The 25,977-nt window shown below is 40.3% G+C and overlaps 2 protein-coding genes across 3 annotated transcripts in view; one reads left to right on the forward strand and one right to left on the reverse strand.

Moving 5' to 3' along the window:
* The window catches only part of LOC125462293 (uncharacterized protein C7orf50 homolog), a 335,367-nt gene that overhangs the window by 66,186 nt on the left and 243,204 nt on the right, over positions 1-25,977 (forward strand). The window lies entirely within an intron of this gene.
* Positions 562-25,797, reverse strand: gper1 (G protein-coupled estrogen receptor 1). Its single transcript, XM_048552155.2, has 2 exons — positions 25,656-25,797; positions 562-3,372 (listed from the first exon to the last, which is right to left on the reverse strand). The coding sequence occupies exon 2, from the start codon at positions 2,739-2,741 to the stop codon at positions 1,665-1,667; it is 1,077 nt and encodes a 358-aa protein (XP_048408112.1). The 5' UTR covers positions 2,742-3,372; positions 25,656-25,797; the 3' UTR covers positions 562-1,664.

The raw sequence follows: 25,977 nt of genomic DNA on the forward strand, positions 1-25,977 counted from the left end.
TTTATGCAGATGCTGAACTGAGCTACCGTCTTCCCTTTCAGTTGGATATCAAACCTCCCATGGAACTATCTGAAGAGAGCAGGGAAGTTTTCCTTAGTATCGTGGGCTGAAGGGCCTGTTCTGTGCTGTACTGTTCTATGTTCTATGTTCTATGTTCTATCCTAATAAGTATGTATTCTTCATTCAAATGCAGGCAAAAGACTTCATAGCAGAAAGTCTGAAATAAAAACAGAAACAGCTGGAAACACCCACTGAGTTAGGCTGCAACTGTTTGATAGTGAAATAGAGTTAAGGTTGATGAACGCTCATTTTCTGTTTTTATTTCTCCAGAAGAAATTATTTAATCATTTCACATGTTGCTATTTGTAGGAGCTTCTGGGTGCAAGCAGGATGCATTCCCTGGATGTGAGTTTGCTCGCTGAGCTGGAAGGTTCGTTTTCAGACGTTACGTCACCATACTAGGTAACATCATCAGTGAGCCTCCGATGAAGGCTTCGTTGGAGGCTGACTGATGATGTTACCTAGTATGGTGACGAAACGTCTGAAAACGAACCTTCCAGCTCAGCGAGCAAACTCACACCCAGAACCTCAACCTGATGCATTCCCTTTATTGCAACAGTGCATTCTTCAAAATAGTTGCAGTAGGTGATTTTGGAAGCACTGAGGTTGTGAAAGTTACTATATGTGTGTAGGTACTGCCTTTCTTTCATCTGTTCTTTTTGCCTTTCCTCTCAAATTTACTTTTTCTTGAGTTACCAACTTTCTCTCACTTGTGCTTTTGCTTACCCTGTCTCTCTCCATTTTTATTTTCTATCTGTCTTATTTTCCCCCTCATGAATTACAACAGCCAAGTATATTTTGAGCAATCTTGGTTATCTGACTGTAATCTGCCTGCGAGGTAACTTGAAAATTAGACCCAGTTCACCCTATATTTGTTATAAATATTACTTTCATTGATATCCGTTCATGAACTCATCATCCACGTTTATTTTGAAGTATTGTTATATTGGTGTTGGTATGCCTCTAGGTTGTTTTCTGGAATGTCTGACCTTGATAACACAATGAATTTTTCATTCATAAACACTGACATTTTTACTGCCCCCAGGGTTTTCTGTTAAGTTGTGATGCTTGATCAACAAATACAAACTTTTAAAAACTCAACATGTACTGTCAAACTTAGTTTGTATCATTGCAATTAAACTGAATGCACAGGTTGAAATTAAGGTAGAATTATTTTACAAACCATACAAAATTTAGTACATTTGAGTCTTATTCTGTTTTTCATTTTCCTTCCAGTTTAGGAAAGGGTCTACTTTGTGGACTTTTAATATCTTTATTAAATATAATTCTGCTTTAAACTGAAAGCCTTAAATAGTCACATGAACAAGTGCTAGTTGATTGTTTCCATATGAGTAAAAAGCATGGTGAATGCAGCAAACGTAGAAAGAGGTTGCTCTCAACTTTACCCAAATGCATTCGACCAACTTCATCCTGGTCATTATATTGGAGTTGACTTCCATTATTGTGCTTAGACCAACTCACTTTGAAGTTGATGGCTGTGGAAACATTGCTTCCAACTGGCCAAACTGAAAATTATAATTAAACAAATTTGAATGCAATTTGGGCCTCCTTTTAATTACTTGTGCTTGTAGAGATTTCATCTGCTATGCAAAAGATTCCTCTACAGTTACAGGAATGTTCCAGTTCAAAGTGTTGTTGCAAAGCCGATAAACTGTAGATACGCTTGCTTTCCTTTTCATGTAAAGGCGAAGTTTGTCTCGGAACGTTTCCCCTAGAAAGCTATAAATAATAGGATTCAGACAACTGTTAGAAAAAGCAGCCAGGTTGACAATATGACGTGTAAGTGGGTAATAGTGGCCCATTGATTTCTTGAGAGAAACTGATGAATCGTTTGTGCCTTGTAGGAGCTGAAGGCTGATGAAGACATTTTCAGGTAGCCAACAGATAAAGAAAACCAGAACAACCACAACAATCATGCGAAGGGCCTTCTGACGTCTTGGCCAAAGGCGGTTGTGCTTCTGGGCTTTTGTGAGAATCCGTACAATCAGTGAATAGCAGAGTCCAATGATGAAGAAGGGTATGACAAACCCAAGAGTTACCTCCAACCATTGAATCTCTGTAACATCTGCAAAGCAAAAGTGAACTTCCCCTGTGTGACGCACTTGTACCACAGCAAAAGGCATCATTGTAGCCAGGATAGATGTCAACCAGATCAGGCCACAGCTCCATTTTGCATGCTGCAATGTTCGGAGTGTGCCAGACTTCATCGATTGTGCCAGGGCAAGGTACCGGTCGAAACTCATCCATGTGAGAAAGAAGATACTGCTGTACATGTTGATCTGCAGGAACAGGGACATGAAGGTGCACAGAATGGCTATGTCATAGTACTTGTCATTCAGGTTGAAGACCTCAATGAGGGAATCTGCTACAAGGATCAGGTCAGCTACAGCAAGATTTACAAAATAGAGATCTGGGATGGTCATTTTCTTATGATCATTCAAGTTTACAACCAGGATTAATCCATTTCCAATGAAGCCTATGGGAAATAGAAGAACTGTATACAGGCAAGATAGAAAGAGGCTGATACTGTAAAAATGGCTGTCACTTTGGTTTTCAGTTATATAGCTACAATGTAAGGTTTCATTACAGTAACTGGATTTATTCAGTTCACTTTCATTGGGAAATAGCAATAATTGTGAGATTAATTGCAATTCCATCATCAAAGGCAGTAATACATTTTTCAAAAATTATGTTTTGAATGATCTATAAATAATTCTTTGCTGTTTTAAGTATTTACATTTGTCTATATTGATGCATTCAATCAATTCATCCCAATGTGTCAAAAATGCTTCTGCCATACTGTATAGTAGCATACTTTATCTGCTGTTTGGAGAATCCAGTGGGACACAACTTGGGCCCTGCAATGGCATTGTGTTTCTGGTCAATAGATGTAGTTTACTTATCTCCAATACAAAATGCATCTCCTTGGCGTTCATTCAGGTGTGTTTACTCATTTATCAGTACGTATTGTAGAAAATTGAGACTTTGGCACTGGAAAGCTGTGTGTATCTGCACTGGTTGCTTTTCTGCCCTTTGACTGCAGATCACTGTTCTTAATAGTTGAGGCCAAGCATTTGGGCTGCCAGATAAGAAATTCAGACCAGATATTTGCATTTGCTTGAGGTAGTCAAGTCCCACACATCAGGCATTGGTGTTTTGGTTAAGCGGGTACTGCGGTGACTGCTTTTCACTTATTTGGTGAGCTGAAATCTTTCCCCTTTTGCTTTGTATTGACTACCAATCAATAATTGGCTGTAAATCCAAACAGGCCATAAAATCCCAGGGATCATCCTGCAGTTAATAGAAATGTCAGGGAGAAAAGTAAAATATGGATCAACATATCTTATACATGCAATAAGACACTTCCTCATCAAAAGAGAATACAGTAAAGTGTAATTGAAAGTCTTTTTCTATTAATTGAAGATTAATCTAGACATACGTTTCAACATTTGCTAAAAACATACTGTTCAATTGTACTAGCAAACTGAATGAATAATGATGTATCATTTTATATCCTGTACTTGAATAAAACTCAGACACTGTGATGCGCACAGCGCAGAAATTTCAACCAGGGTAAGAACCTAATATTGAAACTTCCGACAGCAAGAAAAGACTGCATTTATATAATTCATGTTAAATGGGCTTGGCTTGGAACTGTTCTGTAAGGAAAGAAAATTGATCAATTTTTACGGTAAATTTCAGTTTGATATAGGTAACATCTTTCCATTTAGTACTTAAACTGTGGTGCAATCTCTTTAGATGGGAAATAACTTGAAATTAAAGTGGTATTTGTCAGCATTAAAACACAATTATGTTTGCATCTGTCATTTTATGCTAATTATCCCTGTTAATACTGGAGGAGAGTTTCAATAAAGAACTGGAAGATAGCTGCTAAAATCAGGAGTTTTCTTTTAACCTAATTAATACTCTGAAAACTGCAGTAATGTGGAGATTGTCTTCAGCCTTCTGTCACCTTGAAATGCTGAATTGCATTATTTATGTGGTACTTTACTTTGCTTGAGTGTTTTTCATTTGTTTTCCTGTCTTAGAAGGAGCAGCTACAGATATTGCATGATTAAAGTGACGGTTTTCATGTCTCCCATTATATTTTAATTTCTGTTAACTTTCTGTTATTTTTGGTGCAGGGTTGTTGATATAGTGCAAAGTTATGACAAAGCAACTGATGATGTGCAGACATTCATAGCTTTAAAAAGGCACATCATATCTTCCTTTCATAAACAATGGAAGCTTAAACACACACTCCGATAGGAAATAAAAATGCACAGTATCGTGATTGCCTTTCGATAGGGTCAGAAATCATGGGACTCCAGGTCTCCAGGTTATAGTCTGACAGGTTTATTTGAAAACACAAGCTTTCGGAGCCTAATTCTTCCTCCTGGTGTTAGTGAGAGAGATAGTATCAAACACAGAATTTATATAAAAAAGCAAAGGTTCACACCAATGATGAAGATGTACTAAACAAACCTAAGATGCTGTTAAATCTTTCATCATTTAGAAGGTTTCAACTGATTAATATGTATATGTAAAGCCCAAATTCCTTTGCAATCACAGTCCTGAGAGAACTAAAAGTTTTATCAATATAAAGAAGAGACGACATTTTATGTCAGACAGTGCATATTAGGTGTGAGACCTTGTTTAAAATCTGTTTTTGTTTTGGTTTGGAGTCAGACAGGTTCTATTTCTGAAGCAGGAATTTATAAAACACCACATTGTCTGTCTGTCTGTCTGTCTATAAATTGGGTGCTTTCTGAACAAAAGAGAATGTACCTGCAAATACAGTTTCACCCCAAAGATTCACAGGTAGGTGTGTGTGTGTGTGTGTGTGTGTGTGAGAGAGAGAGAGAGAGAGACTGTGTGTATGAGATGATCTGTGCGAATGTGTGTGAGTGTATAGTGTGGTGGGGTCACATGTAATGCGACATGAACCTAAGATCCCGCTTGAGGCTGTCCTGATGGGCTCCAAACTTGGCTGTCAGCCTCTGTTCGGCGACTCTGCATTGTTGTGTATCCTGAAGTCCACCTTGGAGGATGTTTACCCGAAGATCCGAGGCCAAATGTCCTTGATCACTGAAGTGTTCCCCCACTGGAGGGGAACATCCCTATCTGGCGATTGTTGCGCAGTTTCCATTCATCTGTTGTTGTAGCATCTGCATGGTTTGCCTATGTGCCATGCTGTCTGTTTCTATCTCTCTCTCTCTCTCTCGCGCGCGCGCGCGCGCGCGCGCGCGCGCGCGCGCACACACACACACAGACACACACACACACACACACACACACACACACACACACACACACACACACACACACACACACACGCATGCCTCTTGCGTGCTCTCTCTCGCACACACTTGCACTCTCCTTCTGTCTTGCACATGCACACATTCTCTGTCACATGTGCGTGCGCACACACACGTGAATCTATGGGGTGAATTTGTATTTGCATTTTATTTTGTTCAGAAAGCACACAATTTATAGATAGTTAGTCAATGTGGTGTTTTACAAATTCCGACTTGAGAAGTAAAACCTGTCTGACTCCAAACCGAAACACAGATTGTAGACAAGGACTCGCACCTAACGTAAGAGATAACAAGGTGTAAGGCTGGATGAAAAGATAACGAAGTGTGGAGCTGGATGAACACAGCAGGCCAAGCAGCATCTTGGGAGCACAAAAGCTGACGTTTTGGGCCTAGACCCTTCATCAGAAATGGGGGATGGGGAGAGGATTCTGAAATAAATAGGGAGAGAGGGGGAGGCAGACCAAAGATTGATAGAGGAGAGTATGGGTGGGGAGGTAGGGAGGAGATAGGTCAGCTCGGGGAGGATGGACAGGTCAAGGGGGTGGGATGAGGTTAGTAGGTAGGAAATGGAGGTGCGGCTTGAGGTGGGAGGAGGGGATGGGTGAGGTGGAAGAACAGGTTAGGGGGGTGGGGACGAGCTGGGCTGGTTTTGGGATGCAATGGGGGGAGGAGAGATTTTGAAGCTTGCGAAATCCACATTAATACCATTGGGCTACAGGGTTCCCAAGCGGAATATGAGTTGCTGTACCTGCAACCTTCGGGTGGCATCATTATGGGAGGCCCATAATGTGGAGGCCCAGGATGGACATGTTGTCTAAGGAATGGGAGGGGGAGTTAAAGTGGTTCGCGACTGGGAGATGCGAGTGTAGGTGTTCTGCAAAGCGGTCCCCAAGCCTCCGCTTGGTTTCCCCAATGTAGAGGAAGCCACAACGGATAGAGCAGATGCAGTATACCACATTGGCGGATGTGCAGATGAACATCTGCTTGATGTGGAAAGTCATCTTGGGGCCTGGGATGAGGGTGATGGAAGAGGTGTGGGGGCAAGTGTAGCTCTTGCTGTGGTTGCAGGGGAAAGTGCTGGGTGTGGTGGGGTTCAAGGGGAGTGTGGAGTGAACAAGGGAATCACAGAGAGAGTGGTCTCTCTGGAAGGCAGACAAGGGTTGGGATGGAAAAATGTCTTGGGTGGTGGGGTCGGATTATAGATGGTGGAAGTGTCGGAGGATGATGCATTGTATCCGGAGATTGGTGGGGTGGTGTGTGAGGACCAGGGGGATTCTCTTTTATTGCGGTTATTGCGGGAGCAGGGTGTGAGGGATGAATTGCGGAAAATGTGGGAGACATGGTTGTGGGTGTTCTTGACCACCACAGGTGGGGGTGGCGGGATGTTGCGGTCCTTGAAGAATGAGGACATCTGGGATGTGTGGGAGTGGAATGCCTTATCCTGGGAGCAGATGCGGCGGAGGCGAAGGAGTTGGGAATAGGGAATGGAATTTTTGTAGGAAGGTGGGTGGGAGGAGGTGTATAGCAGGCCAAGCAGCATCAGAGGAGCAGGAAAGCTGACGTTTCTGGCTTACACCCTTCCTCACCTCACATGCATTGATTGACCTAAAATGCCGCCTCTTCTTTACACTGATAAAACCTGTAGTTCTCTCAGGACTGTGACTTCAAGGGAGTTTGGGGATTTGCATGTACATATTAATCAATTAAAAACCTTCTAACTGATTAAAGATTTAACAGCATCTTCGGTTCGTTTAGCACATCTTCATCATTAGTGTGACCCTTTGGTCTTTTACTGATACCACCTCTCTCACTAACACCTCAAGAAGGCTCTGAAAGCTTGTGTTTTCAAATAAACCTGTGGGTCTATAACCTGCAGTTGTGTGATTTCTGACCTTGCCCACCCCAGCCTAGCACCGGTGGTGCCTTACAGAGGGTAAGCCCCATCACTTCTCCCTGCAACTGCAGGAAGTGCTACACCTGCCCCCACACCACCACCCCCCCCCTCCCCCCCACCACCACCACCACCACCACCATCCCAGGCCCCAAGAAAACCTTTCACATCAAACAGATGTTTACCTGCACATCAGCTAATGTGACATACTGTATCCACTTCCCGAAGTGGCCTCCTCTACATCAGGGAAACCAAGGGGAGGCTTGGAGACTACTTTCTGGAACGCCTATACTTGGTTCGCAACAAACGACTGCACCTCCCGGTCACAAACTATTTCAACTACCCCACCCATTCCTTGGACGACACTTCTTCCTGAACCTCCTCCAGTGCCATAACAACGACACCCGAAGGTTGAAGGAACAGCACCTCATATTTCGCTTGGGGACCCTCCAGCCCAGTGGTATCAATGTGGATTTCACAAGCTTCAAAATCTCACCGCTCCCAATTGGATTGCAAAACCAGCCCAGCTCGTCCTCACCTCCCTAACGTGTCTGTCCTTTCTCTCATCGCCCAAGCCCACCCCCACCCTTCTATCTACCAGAATCATCCCCGCCTCCTTGACCTGCCCGTCCTCCCTGGACTGACCAATCCCCATCCTGACTCCCCACCTACACTCCCCTTTACTGGCTCCATCCCTGCCTCCTTGACCTGTCCGTCTTTTCTCCACTACCTGTTCCTTTATCCATCTTATATCTGCCTCCTCCTGTCTCTGTCTGTTTATTTCAGAATCCCCTTCCCCTTCCCCATTTCTGAAGAAGGGTCGAGACCTGAAAAGTCAGCTTTCCTGCTGCTCTGATGCTGCTTGGCCTGCTGTATTCATCCATCTCTACACTTTGTTATCTCAGATTCTCCAGCATCGGCAGTTCCTACTGTCTCTAAACCACATAATTGCTTCCTTTTGAAATTATTTTGGAGAATTTTAATTTTAAAAACATACTCCTTTGTTACAACTGAATAAAAAATTCACATAAATGAGCTTATACTTGTCTAAATGTCTTTTAAATGTTATAATTGTAACCACATCAGCACTTCCTCTGGAATTTTGTTCCACACAAACCATGCTATGTTTAAAAAATAAATTGCCCAAGGTCTCTTTTTTTAAAAATCCTTCTCCTCTCACCTTGAAAATATGCCAGCTAGTTTTGAAATGCCCCACTCTAGGGAAAAGACACCAACCATTCACCTTATCTATATGCCTCATGATTTTATAAACATCTGTAAGATCACCTCCTATGCGCCAGTCAACAAAGATCTAGCCTATCCAGCCTCTGTTTATAACTCAAACCCTCCATTCCCTGCAACATACTGGTAAATTTCTTCTGAACGCTATCCATCTTCATAATGTATATTTGGATAAGCATATGGACGTACATGGAATAGTGTAGGTTAGATGGGCTTGAGATCAGTATCATAGGTCGGCACAACATCGAGGGCCAAAGGGCCTGTACTGTGCTGTGATGTTCTATGTTCTAATATCCTTCCAATGACAGGATGACCAGAATTGGACACAGTATTCTGGAAAAGGCTTTGTGTATACTTTTTTGGAAAAGCTAAAGAAGTTCTTTATAGTCAGTTAATTGCTTTTTAAATGTAGTCACTGCTATAATGTAGGAAGTTAATTTTTGTACAACAAATTCTGCAAATGCCACTGACCAGATAATTTGTTTTGTGGTATTAGCTGAAGATAATCGAGGTGTTTTTACAACTTTCTGTATTGTTCATTATTGTCAAACTTCTTTCCAACTTATGCATTTAAACTAAAATACTATGTAAAAGAAATGATCAGCTAGAAATGAAAATTTAACCTTATGTTTTGGTGTGATATGTTTGATAAACTAGATTAACAGTTCACAATTACTTCAGTTGCTAGAGACATTCGGAAGCAGGAATATTGACCGTTTCCTCATGATTCCACTATTGTTCAATTAGCAATATTAGCCATTCTGAACTGGCAGCTCTGAGTTACAGATTCTGCATTCAGTTGCCTCACCAGAGACTTCTGCATGTAATTTAGGCTCCTTACAAGTTTAGTACATGCAGAGGGAAAGCTACAGTTCGGAGATGCCTCTTTCAGATGGGATGTTAAACTGAGGCACGTCCCACCTTTTCAGGTGAACATAAAAAATAAATCCCATAGAACTACATGGAAGAGGACAGAGTTCTTTCAATGTCCTAGACATTATATATTTCTCAGCTAGAGTCACTAAAAAAATGATCGCCCTGGCATTATCATGTTGCAGTTTGTGGGAGTTTTCTGTAAATCAACTGCAAGTATGTTTCCTAAATTCCAAAAGAACTTCATTGATTGATTGTCCATTTCTGAAGAAGGGTCTAGGCCCGAAACGTCAGCTTTCCTGCTCCTATGATGCTGCTTGGCCTGCTGTGTTCATCCAGCTCTACACCTTGTTATCTCTTCATTGATTGTAAAGTGTTTTGAACATCCTGAGGCCTTAAGACTTCTATTCAGATCAGCTTCATCTTCCTGGAGTATTCTGGCCAACTGTAATACCATTGTCCTGGCTGAATTCAAGGCCAGCATCTGACCTGAATCTTCACAATGTGCATAGTCACTGGGAATCTAATTCAAGTCCATGTATACCTGATTTTCATCAAACCTTGTACTGCTCTGTAAACCATCATACAGTACATGAAACTAATAGGTGCGTGCTCTGAAAAATATCAAAACGTTACTTTTAACAAATAGTTCTATTTCTGTTTATAATCTCAGTCTAACACAAGTTGTAATTACTTTTAAAACACTAATATTCTCTGATCCTAATGCTTCTATCAAATTGAAACATGTCAGTACTGAAGAAGCGTAATAGTTCTTGTTTTACACTTTGAGTACCCAAACAGCATGGAGTACTTTCTGATAAGGTCTAATTATATGACTGTAAACCATATTTGACATTTTATCAACATTATACCTAAGTCTAATTGTCTGAGAGTAACATATTGCTGTCAAATGAAATCTGTACTGTATGCTCCCTGTCCACTGGAGATGGCTTTGAGCTTTCCTGACTCATTTTGTAGCAAGTAGACCAACACATTCATCTTATCAATTTAAATCAATTTTGAAGCTGGGCTACAAGAGCTGAAAAGACAAAGTAGTACTTTACTCAAGTATATCATGTATTTCTGAAATTTTGATTCTACAAAGTAACAGTAATTTGAGAGAAGGACTTCCTTGTTTATTTCTGCTCCTCGGCCTGCCCCGTCCTTTCCTCCTCAACGCTCCCAGAGCCAGTGACACCAGTTGTGATAGTCCTACTATCATCACCTATGGGAAGATGGTGGCACGGTGATAATTTTGGTGGACTTGTAATCCAGAATCCAAAATTCATGTTTTGGAGACATATGTTCAAATCCCACCATAGCAGATAATTGAATATAATGTGAAAATAATCTGGAAATTAAAAAAAAACTAGCTCAACCAATGTAAATTGTTGTAAAAACCTAATGTCACTAACATTGGTTCATCCTGTCCTTTAGGAAAGGCAATCTGCCATCCTTAGCTGGTCTGGCTGACATGTGATTTCAGACTCTCAGCAATTTTGTTGACTTTTAATTGCCCTCTGGGCAAATAGGAATGGGCAAGCCAGGAGTGCGCATATTCTCTGAATTAATAAAAACAAACTCTGAGAAGTGCCATTGTGCATGCACTTACACATACATATATTTAATTGTCAGAATTCTTTGGTAAGGTAGCTTGAATTTTATGGGCTGTTGAGTTTCCCAAAATATTGATATAATTGGACAAGTGAACTATAAGACCATAAGACATAGGAGAAGAAATAGGCATTCAGATGATCACGTCTGCTCTGCCATTTAGATAAGTCATAGCAGTGTAATATACCATAATATGATCTTTAAATAAAGAAAGCTTGTTATTTGAAATACCAGGTAATTGTAAATGTTGCTAACATACTTGAACAACAGCCCCGAATTTGATGTTGGAATTGAAAAGTTTGTGTGTCCTTTCAAATCACACCTTTGTACAAGCCAATGGAAGATTCATTTGTGTTTAGCACAGCAGTTTAGAAATGGCAAATACTTAAATATATCAATTAAGACTTTTTTCTACATTCACTATTTACTTCTCTGGCAAGTGGGGAAAATAATGAGGAATAAAATGAATATTATTTACCAATGAAGATTTGCTTGTTTGTTTTGTTTTTGGGAGAACAGTGATTTTTATTGGGAATTATGCGACTGTGATTTTTCATTGACCTACTATTGTTCTCCATCCCTAAGTCATTACGATGGCATTCCTAAAAAATGTCACTTTGAGGTGTTGACTAAGGTACCTTGCTACCTGTGGGATAAAGATGAAAGATCTTGAGCACAACTGGTATCAGTGCGTAAGCCAAAGTAATTTGTGTTCTTGGGCGCAGCTCAAGATTCAATTTGTGGAATGGAATATTAAAAACTCAGTAAGTCCTGTTCACCCTGTGCTCATTGTTCTACCATGGCTTCCAGGCTGACAAAAACTTGTGTTTAAAATTGTCAACACTGGGCCTCCGTGGTTTCATTCCACTTATCTTGGTATGCTCCTTCAGCACCACAAATCTCTCATCTCTACACTCTTTCAACTCTGATCTCTTGTGTGATTCCAATATTATATTCACCAGTAGTGGTTGCCAAGTCTTCATCTGTCTAGACCCCAAGGTTTGGAATTCCCTCCTCTCTTTCTCCCTCCTAAGATGCTCCTTTTAACATAATTAACATAGTGTTTTTGTCACTTGTCCTAACATCTTCCTGTGTCTCTGAATGTCAGACCTTGTCTGATAGCACATCTGTGAAGTACCTTGGGGAATTGTACAAATATCTGCTAATTACATTTACAGTAGACTTATAAGAATGTCTCTGCTTCATCAGCAGTACCTTAAGAACTGAGTGACTGTTACTGATGTGGTACTTAGGAATTTTTAAAACATTCAACAATGGGAAATTGCATACTGGGTAAGGAGTGTAGCTGGCTGAACTTTCATTCAGGCAAAGAGACAAAATCAGGAATGTGAAGCGAGGGGTTTTACAGTACATGCTATACGCTGTGTGTGATGCGGTGGATTTAAAAAAAGTATATTTTGTTGATGATTTGGTTACAAGGTTCCCGCAACATTTCAGATGGATGTTTATACCATGCATGAAGGATTCTAATTTTATAAATGTGTCAGATTCCAGTACCATGGTGTCATTTGGCTGGCCTCACCTAAACAATTTATTACAATTTTCCATGTAGATGAAACTGATTACAATGTGCAGAACTCTGCAGTATGAGTCTTAAATTGCATGAAGTCTATTTCACTCTTCATTCCTGTGCTCGATAACACACGTTTGGTCCTGGCTAAACCTTGGTTTTAAAATTCTCATCCTTGCTTTTAAATCCCCCAATCACCTTATTTCACTTTATCTCTGTAACTTCTTCCACCACCGATAACCCTCTGAGATAGCTGTGTGCCTCCAATTCTGGCCTCTGGAGAATCCCTGATTTTAATTGTGCCATCATTTTGGACTGTACTGCTGCCAATAAGGCTTTAAATTCTGGAATTCCCTACCTAAACCTCTTCTCCTGTTATGAACCTCCCTAAAGACTGCCTTGTTGGTCAAGCTTTGTGTCACCTGCCTTAAATCTGAACCTGTGTCAAATCTGTTTGATTGCTCCTGTGAAGCAATGTCAGGTAATCTGGTGAGTCATGAGCTGTTGAATAAACGCAAGTGGTATACAACGAAGATAATAAAATGTGAGGCTGGATGAACACAGCAGGCCAAGCAGCATCTCAGGAGCACAAAAGCTGATGTTTCGTCCAGGCCCGAAACGTCAGCTTTTGTGCTCCTGAGATGCTGCTTGGCCTGCTGTGTTCATCCAGCCTCACATTTTATTATCTTGGAATTCTCCAGCATCTGCAGTTCCCATTATCTCTGGTATACAACGAAAGCGTACCAGCACTGATAGCAGCTATTTGCCAGGAAATGTGGGGCTAGCAGCTATTTGCCAGGAAACGTGAGGCAACCGAAAGATTCTTGATCTGAAACCTTAACTGTGTTGCTCTCTCTACAGATGTTTCCAGTTCTGCTGAATATTTCCACCATTTTCTGGTTTTGTTTGGGAAGACACCTGGATTCTGTATCCATGTTTTTAACAATGAACCTTATCTGGTATCTCTGAAAAGTACAGTTGTAACCAGATTTTACTGAACCTTTCAGTTGTACTGCCAATTCTTATGAAAACTCAGGCTACAGTCTGCAGGCAGAAAGGCACAAAATGCCAGCCATGCACTTCTCTGTACTTGTTACCTACTTTTGTTCTCGACCTCTGCCTGGAAGAATTCTATTCTTGTGTTGAAATCTCCATTACCAACTCCAGCCCTATTAACTCCTTATGTACCTCTAATTCTGGCCAATTGCATGTTTCTAAATTTCATTGCTGCACCATTGTGAGCAGATCTACCAACTCCCTAAGGTCTGGAATTTCTTCCCTAAACCTCTCCACTTTGCTCTTCTCCTATAAAATTCTCATTAAGCCTTCAAGCTTGACCAAGCATTTTGTCACCTTTCTTTATGTTATTGCTGTTATATTCTGTTTGGTAATGGTATCTTGAAGCATCTACTGCCAGGTTAACTGAATGCAACCTGTTGCTTCATACAAGCTGTATGAAAATTCAAATTGTCTTCTGATCATTTAGCTGGTAATATGTTGCAGGCTTGCCTTCTGATCTGGAGGTCCTAAAATGTACTGGGAAACATTCATGCAGAAATCAGTCCAAGTCAGGAACCTCACCAAATGGGTCATTGATCAAGTACAAACCTAAATAGTAGGTTCCACAAATTCTCACTCACTATCTGTCAGAGTCCAGGGGTTTTAACATGAATGGTTTCTATCTTCCTGCCACAGAGTTGAAATTGGGTTTTTCTTGGAATTGAAGTAGGGACATTACTAGGAACTCAGGAACAGGAGTAAGCCATTCAGCAACTTGAACCTGTTCCACCATCCAGTTGGATCATGACTGATTGATAGCGTTAGTGAATTACTTACCTTGGTTTGCCATCCTTGCCTCTCAAAAATCAGTCAATCTTGGTTTTGACATTTTCATTTCAACACCAATTTCATTAGCTTTTCTAAATATTGTATTCTGGATTTCCACCACTACTTCCACCATGTTTCCAAGCAATGATTCCTGATAGCATCTCCTGAGCTGTTAACTTTAAGCTGTTATTTGGGTGCTGTCTGTGAATTGAATAGCTAAGGCTGTAGAGAGAGCTTTAAATAAATTAAGGGAAAGAGGGTTTGGAATTTGGATATGTAGGTTTACAAATCAAAAGGATGTAGTGGCAAAGTAATGCAAATATTTTGATAATGATACTGGATTGGGATAGGAAGGTGTGTACAAGTAGTGTGTGCAACAATACCAGCAAATAGGGACAAAGGGGAAAGAATAGTTAAAAAGCCAACATTAATTGCCCTTCACTTAAATGCACATAGTATATGAAGACAAATAAATTCATTTATAGCACAAATAGAGGTTTCTGGATATAATTCTACAGGTAATACAGAGGTACTGTTATAAGGAAATAAAACATGAGAACTAAATATTCAGGGCACGTGAGGTTTTGAAAGGACAGCAGGAAAGGAAGGGTAGTAGGATAATTTTGTTCGTATGAAATAGAATAAATATGATAGCAAGAAATGATATAGGATCAAATGATGTTGATTCATCTGTGGATGTGGAGGTAAGACCTAACAAGGAGCAGAAGATACTGGGGGGAGTAGCCTTATAACTGACTAACAGTGACTGTTATAAAGGATTGAAACAGTTAATCACGACATAATGAGGGCTGGTAAAGAAAACAGCATATTCGTAATGGATGACCTTAATCTTCATGTAGATTGGGAAAATCAAATTAGCAACTCTAGCCTCAAGGAAGAGTTCATGGAGTATTTTCAGGACAGTTCCTTGGAACAATATTTTGTACAAGCAACCAGTTTTGGAATATTTTGCATCTGGCAATGTCTGCGGTAGGTTTAATAAATGGTCTCCAAGTAAAAGATCCCATAAAGAGCAGTGAACATAATATGTTAGAATTTAGCATTCAGTTTGAGAATGGGAAACTTGGTAGGTAACAACTGTGCTAGAGGGTGGTCATTAAGAATATTAACTGGACTCTAAAGGTAAACTAGAAGGAGAGTTTACACAAACCAAGGTTGTACTCGCTGAAATTTAGAACATTTAAGGGGTGATTTGAACACAGTTTGCGAGATATTGAACAGAACCGGTACAGAAGATGGAGAGAAATTAATTCGTCTAATTGAGCAGTTTAAGACTAAGGCATTGGCCAAAATTCAGCGTCGAACCCGTTGAAGAGTTAATTCAGATTCAAAGGAGATAGATGTTTGAAATGTTGTAAAAAGCAATTGATGCTTGATCAAGAGTTCATTTTAAATCTGATGTTGATAATAAAAGGTATTAAAAGTTATGGGTAAATGTTGGTATGTGGAGTTGGGTGAGATCAGCTGTAAGCTCATTGAATGGTGGGGCAGGTCACCTGGAGCTGAATTATTTCAAATTTCACAGGATGGATGTGTCATTTGGTAGGCCAGCATGAATTTCCCATCTCTAATTGCCCAGTGGACAGTTAAGAATCAGACATTTTGATGTGGATCTGAAGTCACGCGTAGGCTAGACCAGGTAAACATGGCAGATTTCCTTCTCTCAAAAAATTTGTTTTTAATAACAACTGACAAATAGTCCCTATTAGGCCATCTTCTGAATCTAGTGTTTATTCAGTTCAAATTTCACCATCTGCTGCAGTGGAGTTTGCAACTAAATTCCCAGAACATTAACCCGGAGTTCTGAATTGCTAAATGAATGGCATTTATTACCACTGTTCTTCTGGTTCAGTATTGCAACCCCTTCAGGTCTAAAATATCTTTACTAAAGCACTAAGCCAATGTATATGGATCAGTAACACAAAGGAACAAGCCAAATGATTGATCAGCAGGCAATTCCCCTCAAAAGAAATGACAGTGAGCATAACTGAATACAGAGGACATTGGCTGTTAATGGCAGATACTGAATATTGTTCCAATGATAAAACGAATATTGTTCCATCAATAATTTTGCTCAAAGAGAAACCAGAAAAACCTGTCCCCGTTCACTTAGCATTCAACTGACACTAGTGGAGAGAGAAACAGGAAGGGTTTCAATTTGATAACCTTGAAGTTTTGCTGAAAAGTCACCTGGATGAAGCCTCTAATTCTCTCTCCATAGCTGAATCTGCTAAGGTACATTTTTTCTTTTGGACCATTATCTGCTTTTTATTTCAGACTTTAAGTAACCACAACCTTCTACTTCTGTTCAATTTCCATTTATTCTCTCGGTAAGAGAGAGCAGTAAGCACCATCCGTAAGCTCTGCAAAAACTCAACACTGTTCTTTAGACAGCACTTTCCAAACCCATCACCTCTATCACTAAGATGGGCAATGGCAGCAGATATATGGGAACACCATGCTCCCCTCAAAGCAACACACCATCCTGACTTGGAATTATATAGCCGTTCCTGAAGTGTTGCTGCGTGAAAATCCTGGAAGTTGCTTCCTAACCTACACCACAGAGACTGCAGCTGTTCAAGGCAGCCCACCACCATCTTCTCAAGGGCAATTAGAAATGGGTAATATATGTAGGCTGAGCCAACAATGCCTACACCATATGAATGAATATAGAAAAAAGCACTAGGTGATCTCCTGGATTGCTTCCCAGTACCTCCAGCTGAATTTCCTGTGTATTCATTTTTTTTATTGACCTTGGGCTTTTATCACCATTTTTCCTGTGAATTTGTGGAAATTGCAGAGACAGGAGGGGTTCTTGGGCTATATTAGGCGGTGGGAGAAAGAGCGAAGGAAGTAAGTTTAAGATGCTCCAGCCACCGTGGTGTGCGACCAATTTGATGGTCCAGCTGGTCATTTTCTGCCTGTTAGTTTTATACATTTTACTGATGTCCCGCAATTTCCTAGTAAGCGGCTACTGACTACCTTTTTTAATAGCCATGAACTGTACTGCACATGATCATATCACAGCCACAGAACTACTGCAGTGCAGAAGGCAATTATTGGCATATTTGTGCCTGCAATGGCTCTCTTAAATGGGCATTTCATTTCGGGCTGTTCGTCTGCTTCTCCTCGTAACCCTGCATATTTTCCCTTTAAAAGAAACAACCTAATTCTGTTTTGAATTCTCCAATTGAATCTGGCTCCACCACACACCTAGGCAGTGTTTTTCAAATTCTAACTACTCACTGCATGAAAATCATTTTCCTGTTCTTAAAACTTATGTTCCTCTTTCCTGGAACCATTTTTATAAATCTGTTCTGCAACGTCTCCAATCCTTCACATCTTTTGTGTCGAGTGTAGCACCTAGAACTTGACATGATACTTCAGCTGAAGCCAAAACAGTATCTTAGAAATGTTCAATATACCTTCTTGCTTGTGTACTGTAAGCCTTGTGAGAAAGTGTAAGACACTGTACCCTTTATTAAACACTTAATCTGCCTTGCCACATTTAATTATTTATACACTTAGGTCCCTGCACCCACTTAGAATTGTACTCTATTTTGTATTGTCTTTCCATATTCATCTTGCCAAAATTAATCGCTTCACATTTCTATGCATTTCACTTCACAGGCTGTGTGACCATCCATTCTACCAGCCTGTCTATGTCCTTTGAAGCCTGCACTATACTCCTCACAGTTTACAGTTTTACATTGTCCACAGAGTCTGAAATTATGCCGTGTACACTGAGCTGTAAGTCATTAATATTTATCAGGAAAAGCAGTGTCCGAACACAGATCCCTGGGGAGCTCCACGATAAACCTTCCACCATGCTGAAAATCATCCATTAATCATTACTCTATTTTTTGTCACTCAGCCAATTCTGTTTCCAAGTCACTAATGTCCGATTTTTGTTCTTAGTACCATTTTTGTGTGTGTCCTCCTGTTGTGATTGAAATAGGCTTCATATGGAAATTGAATCATTGCAGTCATTTGTGAAGCATCCAAACCCCACATTTTTAAAAATTGCTGATGTAATATAATCACAAACAGGGATCCATTCATCAAAACCTCTGCACTTAATCATTAGAAATTTTCCTGAGCAATCTTGAATTGGGTTACACTGAATTACACTTTACAAAACAAATTACCTTTTGTGCAACCTCTGCCAATTTGTTTGTGCATAAGTAGTTTTAATGAATCCTCAAATTTATTGAGCACTCAAATGCATTTCATCTGTTTAACAAATAATCTTCTTGAAAACACAAGGTTATTGGCAATGTGCTTTCTCGAAAATCAATACCCAATTTACAATTCAGATGCTGGATGCTAGAAATGTAATTCTATGGTGAACCTTCTTAATTTGAAGTACAGGAATAATGGAAAAATACCCTGGATTGTGTTTTTTTTTGCTGTGTTGAAAGATGTTGTCATGATCTGTGGAGGATCACAATCAGGTTTTCACTAGAAAACAATTCAGTACTGTGAGCAAATTCTTCTGGGACATTTTGATTCAATACTTTAAGTTATCTTCATCTGTCTGAGTTTTCATTCTGCCTTCTAATCTAGTTTTGTATACAGGAAGTTTGGAGGCAATCAGGTACAATGAATTTATTTGTAATATACCTAAATATAGTCTGCAGTTCAGTTTCAAACCTGCTCTTTAATATGAACACTGCAATCAACATTTATGTTTTAATACTGTACTGAAAAGATTTCCAGAATAATGAATGTTTCTGTTACATTTTATTGTTAATGTGTTTGGTGATAGTAGGAAAATGCAACCTTTTTCACCAAACATTGTCAAAGTCCATTTGCTACACTGTCTCCAACTCTGGTTGAACTTATTTTTGGAGTTTTGCTCTATGATTTTCACCCTCTAAATGTGTGGCCCAGTCAAACAGACTTTTTTATACAACAGACTTCAATATTTCTATAACTAATAAAGGTTCATGATGAAACTTTTTCTTAAATGTTCCAGGTTTTTTTAATGCAAGATGTTTGCTCATATCGCTTCATAATCTGGGAATTAGTTTTGAGGACAATTCTGGAGGATGATTGCAACCTGTTTTGATTCTGGCTAGATCATCCATTATCTTTTCATTTAGTCTAGATTAAACCAGATTTTGTAGCCAGTAGCAAAGGACATCCAGTGTTGCCCTTGAGGAAAACTCTAGCAATCAGTCTGATACAAATTTCACTTTCCTTGACATCTGTTTTAATCTGCCACTAAGTGAAGGGAGTTTCAAGATGTGCAGTACCAGTGAAATCATCACCCCGCCAACCTCCGGATACAACGCATCATCCTCCGGCACTTCCGCCATCTATAATCTGACCCCACCACAAAAGACGTTTTTCCATCCCCACCCTTGTCTGCCTTCCGGAGAGACCACTCTCTCTGGGACTCCCTTCCCACTCCACACTCTCCTCCAACCCCATCACCCAGCACTTTCCCCTACAACCGCAGGAAGTGCTACACTTGTCCCCACACCTCCTCCCTCACCCCCATCCCAGGCCCCAAGATGACTTTCCACATCAAGCAGATGTTCACCTGGACATCTGCCAATGTGGTATATTGCATTTGCTCTACCCATTGTGGCATCCTCTAATTAGGGAAACCAAGCAGAGGCTTGGGGACTGCTTTGCAGAACACCTATACTCGGTTCGCAATAAACAACTGCACCTCCCAGTCGTGAACCATTTTAACTCCCCCTCCCATTCCTTAGACGACATGTCCATCCTGGACCTCCTCATTATGGGCCTCCCATAATGATGCCACCCGAAGGTTGCAGGAACAGCAACTCATATTCTGCTTGGGAACCCTGTAGCCCAATGGTATTAATGTGGATTTCGCAAGCTTCAAAATCTCCCCTCACCCCACTGCATCCCAAAACCAGCCCAGCTCGTCCCCGCCTCCCTAACATGTTCTTCCACCTCACTTATCCCCTCCTCCCACCTCAAGCCGCACCTCAATTTCCTACCTACTAACCTCATCCCACCCCCTTGACCAGTCCGTCCTCCCCGGACTGACCTATCCCCTCCCTACCTCCCCACCCATACTCTCCTCTCCACCTACCTTCTCCTCTATCAATCTTTGGTCTGCCTCCCCCCCACTCCCTATTTATTTCAGAATCCTTTCCCCATCCCCCTTTTCTGATGAAGGGTCTAGGCCCGAAACATCAGCTTTTGTGGTCCCAAGATGCTGCTTGGCCTGTGGTGTTCATCCAGCTCCACACTTTGTTATCTCCAATCACAATGATATAGGCTCACAAACAGCAAATCATGAAGTAAAACTAAACGAATTTTTGCACTTTCTTTAATGGTAAAATTTTTGAGTAGAGTGAAATGAATGATGGAAATATACACATGAGATTTCAGCATCTTCCATAATCTCATAAATCTCTTAAAAATGTAAAAATTTGACATTTCATAATATAAAATTAGCTTTTTTCATGGCCAGTGAGGCTGTTTTGTCATAATTATGAACTTATTATAAAATTAAAAGCCCAGTTACGTCGCAGAGGATTTTAATGTAAAACCAATGGTTTTAAAGGTCGATTTTTTTTTAATTGGTCCAGTTATTTCCATTTGATTAAAGCGGGAACCCAAATATGTGCCCTAAGGATAAGTATAGAATCACCTACCATCACTTGTGTGTGGACTGCACGAGTTGCAGTCAGTTTCAGAGACATACTGGAAGCGTGAGGTTGTTGAGTTGCTCGCTGAGCTGGCTTGTTTCCATTGAGATGGTTTGTCACTATGCTAGGTAATATCACCAGTGAGGCCTCTAATGAAGCGATGATATTCTACTCCACTTGGAATTTATACTCTCCAGACCGTTATGGCGAGTAGTGTCATTTCTGATTTTGTTCTGTATGGCTTAGTATATAGGGTCCAATTCTGTATGGTTGTTGATTTGCATTATGGGTTGAGAACCATGCCTCTAGGAATTCCCATGTGTGTTTATGTTTGGCTTTGGGTACTATGGTTAGGTTGTCCCAGTTAAACTGATGGTCTTCATTGTCTGAGTGTACTGATAATAAGGAGAGTTCATCATGCCATTTTGCTGCTAGCTGATGTTTGTGTATTCTGATGGCTAGTTTCCTTTCTGTCTGTTGATGTAATATTTGTGGCAGCCATTGCATAGTATTTTGTAAACCACATTGGTTCTGCTTGTTGTGCGAATGGAGTCTTTATTTCTTGCGTGTTTCTTGTAGAGTGGCTGTGGGCTTGTAGGTTACCATGATTCCTAGTGGTCCTTGGAATCTTGTCAGTTCTGATGGGTTTTTGATGTAGGGCAATGTGGCCAGTGTGTTAGGGCATACTGTGTCTTGTTGTCTGTTTAGTAGGCACCTGCGGATGAAGTTGCAGGGATATCTGTTCACAACAAAGTTTTTGTGTAGGTGCTGTTCCTCTTTCAGGTATAGTTCTGGTGTGTTGCAGTGAGTGGTGGCCCATGTCCTTTATTCATTCATGGGATGAGGGTGTTGCTGACTGGGAAGAATTTATTGCAGATCCCAGAGGGCAGGTAAGAGTCAACCACATTGCTGTGGGTCTGGAGTGACATGTAGGCCAGACCAGTTTCCTTTCCTAAAGGACATCAGTGAACCAGATGGGTTTTTCCAACAATCGACAATGGATTCACAGTCATCGTTAGACTCTTAATTCCAGGTATTTATTGAATTCAGATTCCACCATCTGCCATGGCGGGATTTGAACCCAGGTCCCCAGAGCTGTATCTGGATCTCAGGATTAACAGTCCAGTGATAATACCATAAGGTGATTGTTTTCCCATAAATAGTATCTTAATACAGCTTTGTTGACATTAGGATGGTTGCTGTGGAAGTGAGGATTTGGTCAGTTTGGGTTGCTTTCCTGTATATCAAGTTTTGGAACTCTCCGTTGGTCATACGTTCAACTCCTACATCCAGAAACTGAAGCTGATTGTTTTTTTTTCTCTCACGAATTTAATCCTGGCAAATAAGTTGTTGATGAGGTGGTGGGTCTCATCAAGCTTGGCCTGTTTAATAATGACAAATGTGTCATCCACATACCAGATCCACAGTTTAGGTTCATTGAGGGGCTGGGGGCGGTGTGATCTAGTGTTTGCATTACTGCCTGTGCGATGAGTCCTGAGATGGGTGAGCCTATGGGTGTGACATTAATCTGTTTGAAGACTGGACCATTAAAGACAAAGTGCGTGGTGAGGCACACATCTAGTAGTTTGAGTATGTTGTCATTGCTAATCGAGCGGCTGGTCTGCATTCCTGCTTCCTCTAGTAATGTGGCCAGTGTTTTGTTGGCTAGTCGGATATCAGTTGATATGAATCATGCTGTTATGTCAAAGGATACCATAATCTTGTCGTTACTGATTTTATTTTCATGCGGGTATTGAGGAATTTTTGGGTTGTCTGGGTGGAATGGGGTGATCCGTCATCTAGTGTATCAGCCTCTGTTGTAGGTCCTTGGCCAGCTTGTGTGAAGGCCATCGGTTTAACTGGGACAGTGTAACCATAGTAGCCCAAGCCAAACATAGACACACACAGGAATTCTTAGAGTCATGGTTCTCAACCGATAATGCAATCAACAAACATATAGAATAGGGCCCCATATACAAACCTATGCAGATCAAAACTGGAAATGACACTACTACTCATAATGGACTGGACAGTATAAATTCCAAGCGGAGGTGAACAATGTATCTTGTTGTTCTTTCTTGTGTAAGAATATGTAAGTTAGAATTTGGCATACACCATTCAGCTCTTTGAGCCAACTGTGCCATTTAATATGATCATGACTAATCACAGCTTTATTATCCTGTATTACTCCTATATTTGTTAATTATACTTAATATCAATCTTCCATTCAAACATACTTCTGAGCATCAACGGCTCTCTCAAGTTCAAGAATTCCAAAAATTCACAATCCCATTTAAGCGAAATCTCTCCATGACTCAGCCCTAAATGCCTGACCATTGCAAGAATCAATTTAGTGAACTTCTGCCACTTGCCCTTTAAGGTAAATATATCCTTCCTTGGGTGAGTCACTAAAAACCATGTACGCCAAAGGTAACCTGACCAAAGCCTAGTACAATTGCATTAAACCTCTTTCAGTCTTATTGTTAAAGGTCTTTAATATAAAGACTTAAATAATATTGGCTTTTCTAATTACTTGTTTGTAACTCTCGAGATTCATCTACAAACATAACCAGAACCTTGTGGTTCCACCAATGGTTTCCACTCACTCACCATGTTAAGTAAATCTTTTTATTTTTTCCATCAAAAATTGATTACTTCACTTTTCTTCACATTATATTCCATCTGCCACATTCTTGTCCACTCACTTTAACCTCTCCATGATCCTTTGCACCTTTTTTGCATCCTGCTTTATTTCCCCAACCTACTCAAGCAAACCTGGATACGTAACACTCAGTTCCTCCAATTAATTGATTTATTGAATTGTAAATGTCTGAGGCTAGGGCATTGATCCTTGTGATACCCTGCAGTAACAGCTCGCTAAACCAAACATAACTAGAAATTTTTTGTAACTGTTCAAATAATAAAAGGTTATGGGTTCAAGTCCGGTTCCAGATACTTGTGTACAAAGACCTAAACTGACCCTGCAGTGCATAGTGCAAAGTGTCATTTTTACTTGAAATGATAAACTCTGTGAGGTTGCAAGTACTTTCTCAGGTGATTATAAAAATCTCAAAGGATTATTTTAAGAAGACCAGGGGAGTCAACTTCAGTGTCCCGTCTAATATATATATACTTTGACTAAAACTGGTTCACCGGTCATTGTCGCATTGCTGTTTTTGGGCAATTATTGTGTACATATTATGCATCATTTTTTTTTGACAGTGACTATGCTTTATATATATTAATTGACTGTCGTTTCCTTGTTCTGCCCATTCCATGACTCAATACGTGTCCATGCCAAGTGAAAACCAAACAGAATTTTAGTTACATGATTCTCTTGTGTTTTCATGAATAATCAATGGTAGCACTCAAAGAAATGAAACAAACACAAACTGTTTTTGATGTGCTGCTCTGATTTTTCTCCCACATTTCTGCTGTGGTGTCCTGGAGATTGATTAATTCCTGGAGACTCCCAAGGCAACCCTGGAGGGCTGGCAACCTTTTTAAGTGGCGTTATATTTCTACTAATACTCAGACATTTTGTAAACACATGCTGACAAATTAGCCATGTAGTTCCCTTGACACGCAATACTTCCTCAGCTCTGGAAAGGGATATGTGATGTGTTCTTCAAAGTGATTTGGCATGTTCTGAGGTTGTGAAAAGCATTTTGAAATGAGTTAATTTTTCCTACATCTTGTCACTAATAGTTGTCGGGGTCCTTTCTCCCTTTTGTTATTCCCTTTTTGTCTTTTACAAGACCCTCCATGCGTAGAAATGCTCCAGCGTTGGTTTGGCATCTACTCAGTCAATGCAGTCTAGATTAGGAAGCAGGACCCAATGCGGCGCTCCACCTGATGCATGTCACTGAGCAGTAGTGTGAATACTATAACAATGCCGGTTTTGTGTGGCTTTTATATTTTCGTGATGAAGTTCCAAAGTGAAATTGATTGCTTAATGCACAAGTTTAACCTATTCTGTCTGGTGACTCCTAAAGTTACAATAATTTATTTCATTATAGTGTTGTAGGAATCAGCTTTGAAAGTGAGCGACACAGAGTTAGGTTATTCATTTGTTTGTGTTGAATAAGAGTTTAGGCTTATTGTCTACTTGTAAATGCATTATTTTGGTTTGTAATTTGTTTTTAGTTTGTAAAGATGAAAGCATTTTAAATTGCTACCTGATCCCTTTGATTAATAAAAAGGAAACACATCTTTAGGATTGACTTTCATGTTTTTCACTGCACTATCTCTGACTTAATGTCCATGTAATCTGACCAGGTTGCAAAAGGTTGGTGACTGAAAGAAATATTTCATGCTACAAGTGGGGGAATGGGAAATGGGGTGGATTGAGGAGGGAATGTTAGAGCGACGACAAATGTACACAAATTCCTTAACAAAAGATCATAAACGTTTTGATCTTATTCAGTGTTGACTGGTATATATTTACCCAAAATACAATACTAAAAGGATGAACAATAAACACAGTACAGAACGCTACTGTTACAGTGTTGTCTATTGTACCTCAGCACACATTCAATAAACATTAGCAAGTGAAATCGCTGCAAAAATGGGATATTGCTGCAAGTCCTGATTACAGAGCGGTTCAGCTTTCAAAATAGTACCTGTTAGCTCAGTCTCCAGATGGTAGATATCCTCTCCCAAGGAAGGATCGGCAAAGAAACTGATAGAACTGTTTCGCTTATTTTCTTTTCAAATCACCAGCTGAGTATTAATCTAGCCTGTGAGCTCTGTGCAGAATTTGGGTGTAACTGAAAATATCTAGACCAAACTAAACGCCACCTGCTGTGCAACAACTGACTCTAGCCGGTATCAGATGCCTTGAAGAGTAGCAAATCAAATAAGTCTGGTGCTAAGTTGAGCAGTCGCCTCTGCTGCAGCAGTTAGTTTATCCTGTTGTGTTGTATCCTTAGCAACTGAAAGATG

Source organism: Stegostoma tigrinum, chromosome 23, assembly GCF_030684315.1.
Source record: "Stegostoma tigrinum isolate sSteTig4 chromosome 23, sSteTig4.hap1, whole genome shotgun sequence".
Taxonomy (NCBI): Eukaryota; Metazoa; Chordata; class Chondrichthyes; order Orectolobiformes; family Stegostomatidae; genus Stegostoma; species Stegostoma tigrinum.

Bases quoted from the DNA above. Each gene is read 5' to 3' on its own strand.
- gper1 (XM_048552155.2), bottom strand. From the start codon at position 2,741: ATGATGGAATTGCAATTAATCTCACAATTATTGCTATTTCCCAATGAA.